The 5,989-nt window shown below is 28.7% G+C and overlaps 1 protein-coding gene across 1 annotated transcript in view; it reads left to right on the forward strand.

Moving 5' to 3' along the window:
* Positions 1–756: 756 nt before the first annotated feature.
* Positions 757–5,989, forward strand: part of LOC105621687 (protein KTI12 homolog) — a 13,078-nt gene continuing 7,845 nt past the window's right edge. Inside the window, 4 exon segments of the mRNA XM_012203153.1 lie at positions 757–943; positions 2,256–2,517; positions 2,586–2,724; positions 2,797–2,859. Coding sequence (XP_012058543.1) covers positions 772–943; positions 2,256–2,517; positions 2,586–2,724; positions 2,797–2,859 — 636 coding nt within the window. The 5' untranslated portion in view covers positions 757–771.

Here is a 5,989-nt window from a genome sequence, read left to right on the forward strand (position 1 = left end):
TGTGGTTCGAACATGGAGAATTTTGAAGAGCATATTCGCAATATTCTGTTTTATTAGTTCAAAAAAGGGAAAAAAGCAAGGGAAAAGTTGCGTCGAGTTTATCGCTACACGCGATATCCAATGAGTGTAGCGTTTTACCGATATTCTCTTCTAAAGGTATATCATTGGATATCGCGTGTCGCGCGGTGGTGTGCCAGAGCCATTATGGTTCCCGCATACAGAACGTGACAACGCTTGCGTAAGTTGTCACATTAACTAATAATTCTATGTTTTTAAGTCGGCCTTACCTTGCAAAACTTCTAGAAATGACATAATATACGAGACGTTAATTGGCTATCGCGTCAATTTCTGTCACCCAAGTGTTGCCGCATTCTGTGTGCGGAACTGCTGGAGCCATAATCTGAGTACCTGGGAATCGATTCTGTATCTTGAAATGAGGTGAAAATTATAAAAGCGAATTTACTGATTATTTCATTGGTCAACTAGTAAATTTGTTTACTTTTGTAATTTTCACCTTGTTTGAAGATACAGAATCAAACCCTCAGATGTTTGGAACCCTTGTACTGGCCGATGCCGTCGACGGACGTATTGCCTCCGTATACTCTATGGGCGGGAGCCATTAATTAAAGTGGGTTTTTTCTGCTACGTTTATTCATTCATGCAAAAACGTGTTGAATAAATGTAATTTCATGAAAACCAGAGCTGGTTGTGTTGCTGAATAATTACTTATGTGCATGTAAAAGTTTAAATTTTGTCATTGATTACATCAAAATGCCACTAATAATGATAACTGGCATACCATGCAGTGGCAAAACCACGAGGAGCCTCGAGCTCAAGAGTTACTTCGAGGAGAAGTTGAAAAGTAGTGGGCAAAACGTGGAGATAATCAGCGAGAACAACACAATAATCCAAACGGGTTACAATAAAAATGTATATTTTGCGGGTAATTTGAAGAGCAAAATGAAGGATATTTGCATACAGGTCAACGTTTTCATAAATATAATTTTGATTATGTTCCGATTTACGCTGCTAATACCAGAGAAGATAATATTAAAAATCTATCTAATATATATAATGTGAATTATAGATTTTCAGTATTAGCAACATATATGAACTATGAAAAAAAATTACATGGACATTATTCTGATGTTTGATGTTACGAAAAAAGCTGGAATATCCATTTTCCAGTCTTTCTTCGATATTGGCATATGACCTTTATGTACATGGATATTTTGATAAATGTTCAATATAACACCTCTTCTCCTCCAATTTTCTTGTAATTTTATAAATTTGTGTATTTTTATACATATATTCTAAGGAAAATGTCACTCAAGTTTTTCTTATTTATATATATATATATATATATATATATATATATATTTAATTTCAAAGTTTTTTGATGTCAGTAAGTTTGAAAAATGATAATTTAATGATAATTTACAATTGCATATGCTCATTAATGTTATCATTTATGAATTAAATATAATTAAAATATCTTTTTAGTCTAATGTCATCATTTATGAATTAATAATGTTAGTTTAGTTATAAATTAAATGTAAAATGAGATATTCTAACAATTTAATAATAATAAAAAAACAATTTATTTAAAATATAAGAAAATTATAACTTAAAATTATAACTTAGATTTAAATCTAAGTTGTGATTTTATTATATAATTATATTAATTCTCTGCTATAATTTTATTATGTAATTCAAATTATAGCAGAGAATAATCCATGATTCAAAATATATATTTGCATACTCTCTATTTTAATCAAATACGAATTTTCTTATATAATAAAGTTGTAATTTTCTCATATAATTAAGCTGTAATTTTCTTATATAATTAATATGTTGTTTTCTTATTATTATTAAATTGTTCGACTGAATTTATTTATAATACTTAATCATTTATAATAATCATTTTATACTTAATTTATACTTAATTTATAAATGACATTTTTCATAAACAACATTAATAAGTATGTGTAGTATTATTAAGTTATCATTTTTCCAACTTATTAACATAAAAACAAAAAACTTTGAAATCTAATAATAAGAAAACAAGATTTGAGCAACAATTTGCTTTCTTGGAATATACATATTCTATGTACAATATATATAAATTTACAAAAATTATAGGAAAATTAAAGAAATAGAAGAGTACTTAACATTTATGATATGCAGCATTTGCAATTTCAATGTATAACAAATATTCAAATATTATATCGTGTCAATTTGTCTTACATTTTCAGATTCGAAAAAGGAGAAAGCTATTAGGAGTTCAATCAAATCAGACATTCAACGTAAACTAGATTCAAATGACTTATTGATATTTGATGGTAGCAATTATATCAAGGGATATCGATATGAAATCTATTGCACGACCAAATTGTATAAAACCCCTCAGTGCACGCTGTATTGTAACTTGCCAATCGAACAAGCTTTGCTATGGAACAATAAAAGACTTGATTCAGATCGATACGACAGAGAAATTTTTGATTCACTTATAACCAGGTAATGACATAATGATAATAATAAGAAACTAGTTTAAACTTCTAATACCCAGACATTGAATACAACAGATATGAAATACCAGAGACTACAAACCGATGGGATTGTCCACTTTTCACAATCATGCCCGAGGACATTCTAATGTGTGATGAGATTTATTGCTATCTCTACAAAGGGAAATTACCAAAACCAAATCTGAGTACCCAAATTGTTGGAATCTTTTTTTCATCTTCCTTTTTTATAATATTTCTCACCAATACTCATAGATATTTATTCTTTCAGCCACCATTAGCTTCCACAAATTACCTATACGAATTGGATAATATAACGAAAGATGTGACAAATGTAAGTTTTGTGTATGTGTGGGTGTGTTTATGCGTGCACATGCGTGCGTGTGCATATGTATAATTAGGAATACATCGGATAATGTCGAATAGCCGAATATTATCTTTTATAACTTTATCCAGACAGATAGTAGGATTATTTTAACACCATTGCTTACGATACTGAAAACTCCTTTATTGTTGCGCGTGTGCGAAAAAAAGCCATGTTCAGCAGCATTGAACACTAATTACATCCAGAAATACTAATTTTTATAATGAAAAAATTTAAATATTAAATTTTATTTTAATAATTATTTAACAATAATTACCAAGAAAGTTGATAAAAATATTGTTTCTATCAAAATAAATAATTCTTATAATACAAAGTACAAGGTGCATTCCGATATTCACTGCAAGTGCTGAAACTAGACAGTTATGTTCGCTGTAGATTTTCAGCACTAGCAGTGAATATCGGAACGCACCCACAATTTGATGCCTCATCCATCCAAACATAGGTCATTAGAATCCATCCGTTTTTTTCATCTATTTAGAATGGTTCAAAAAAATCTCTAAAAATTTACCAACATACTTTCAACTTTCTAGGATATTGAAACTTTATTTTGGAAAATAATAAAATATAGTATAATTTATAATTACCGAAAGACTTAAAGAAACTTGCATGAACAAGAATCACTCTCGGTCACTCTCGGTCACTACGCCGTTAAAAATTTCATGAAATTTAATGGATGTATTATACTTTTAAGTTACATAATTTGAACTTAATTTCATGACATTATACTAAATTTAATGAACTTATTTTTCATGAAAATTTATGAAATTTTAATTACACGTTCCTTACATTTAATTAATTACACTTAATTTTCAATTAAATTATTCATTTCTTTTAATTTCGTTCATAACTACAAACTTTTTCGTGTAAAAAAAAGTATTTCTAAGGATGTTGTCTTCCATGACAGTTGGGATTTTGGAAAACGGAATCTCGGAAATGTATTAGAGTGAGAATCAGAATTATTGAGGTTCATTGTTCGTCTACATATACATTAAATACAAGATCATAGAAATTGAATCGCTATATATATAAAAAAAATTCATTATTAATAAATAATTGTTCGATATAAGTATTCATTTTTCCAACATATAAATGTATACCATTTATTTATTGGGTGCTTGTCATAAAATCATAAAATTGCGTGTTCGAAATTTTTGTGACCGAGTTCCCCATGGACTAATATTTTCGAAATTGTGAAAAACTAGAAAATTTATTAATTTTAAATATTTTATGAAAAAAAAATTATACAATATAGTAAAAGAATTTGCAAGAAAATAAAATTTCGATATATTTTTTATTACAGAAGATAATGAAAGAATTTTTTAAATTAAAAGACAGTTTGACGTTAAAATAATTCTATTTTCCGAAAAAGTCGCTCCATGAACAATCCAGCCACAAAAATTTCGGACCAACAAATATGCAATTTTATCCTCAACGATAAATATATTTATATGTTGGAAAAATGAATAGTTATCAATTATTTATTATAGTTAACAATGAATAGTTAACAATTTATTAATAACGAGTTTCTATACATATAAAAATTCAATTTTGATAATCTTATATTTAACATATATGACAAACAGTAGCAGACAAACAGTAAGCTAGTAAGAACCCCATATAGACAAGCGCTTTAACACAGAGCGCTGATTGGTAAAAAGTTGTGAGGGTAATTTACTTCTATCACTCATTTTTCACCAAGTGTTCGATGTCAAAGTGCTGTTGCCCATATGAGGATCCGGGCTATGCATTCCAATAATTCTGATTTCCACTCTATTATATTACTTTTAGGAAATTCTGTTTTCCGAAATTCCGACATGGAAATTAAGACAGCATTCTAACAGTGTAATGATTCGAATATTGGAACATTTTTTGCTGGATAATATTCAGTTTATTCAAAAATAGGGAGATTTTGCAATACTGTGATAAGGTTTAGATTATCTTCTTCTTAACAACTAATTAAGAAAAGGATAACATGAACACTTTAGCGTTCACTATATCTGAATTCACGTTATCGTAAAAATTCTCTATTATTTAATGAAAAGTCAAAATTGCATATAACTTTAGACTAAATAATAATCCACTAAATAATAAGATTTTAGCGTTTAACGTATAGCGTCTGAGTATAAATATGGCATTGCAAAAATTCCCTAGAGTTTGGTAGATTATTCAGTATCCGGCTATATATCCGTTTATCCGATATCCAGCTATCCGATAAAATCATTATCTGGGAGTTGATTGTATAATATATCTTGAAATGAAATGAAAATTACAAAAAGTGAACAGATTCACTCGAATATTCATAATTTAATTAATATTTAGTGAATTTGCTTACTTTTGTAACTTTTATCTCATCAAAATACACAATCGATTTCTTGGCTTTTTATCATAGTGAAATAAAAAAAGGGAGCTTAGTATCTCTATGCATTTGAGGAGGTAATCCTCATAAAACTTATAGTATTTGGAACCGGAATAGTCTATCCAAGCAATGACACAGTATAAGTACATACAAGGTACGATGCTGCAAATGCTTTGAAGCATTTTTTTTAATTGGTTAGTTTATATTATATTATAAAATTCTTTCTTCTAATTGATCCATCAAACGCTTCAAAGCATTTGTAGTGAGATTTTGACCACAGCCACAGTATGGATACTGAACTTTTTGTGGCCAATTTTTAGTGCGCATGCGTCGATTTCTAACCAGGAATGTGACTGTCTTCAGCAAGTTGATGCAGGTTAGATTAGCTGGATCTCCTTCCCATAAAATATAATTAACCCTTTCATCTACAATATTGTGTGAGACTCGTGATAAGGAAATCAAGTTAAACATGAGTATCACGGGTGAGTCATGGTACGTCGTTCGTACAAAGCTTAATTTTTTTTTAATTTGTAAGAGGAAAATATGACAAAGGGTTAATAAAATTAAGTTTTACTAAAAAAATTAAATCAAATTTTTTCGGACGCTATTGTGTAGACTGTTATATTTGTATACGATAAAGTATTCTCGTAATAAAGTATGCGTGCGCGTATATTATTAAATTACAACTTCACATTTAATTACAATTTCATGTAGTATTTAATC

This window comes from Atta cephalotes (genome assembly GCF_000143395.1).
Source record: "Atta cephalotes unplaced genomic scaffold scaffold00036, whole genome shotgun sequence".
Lineage (NCBI taxonomy): Eukaryota > Metazoa > Arthropoda > Insecta > Hymenoptera > Formicidae > Atta > Atta cephalotes.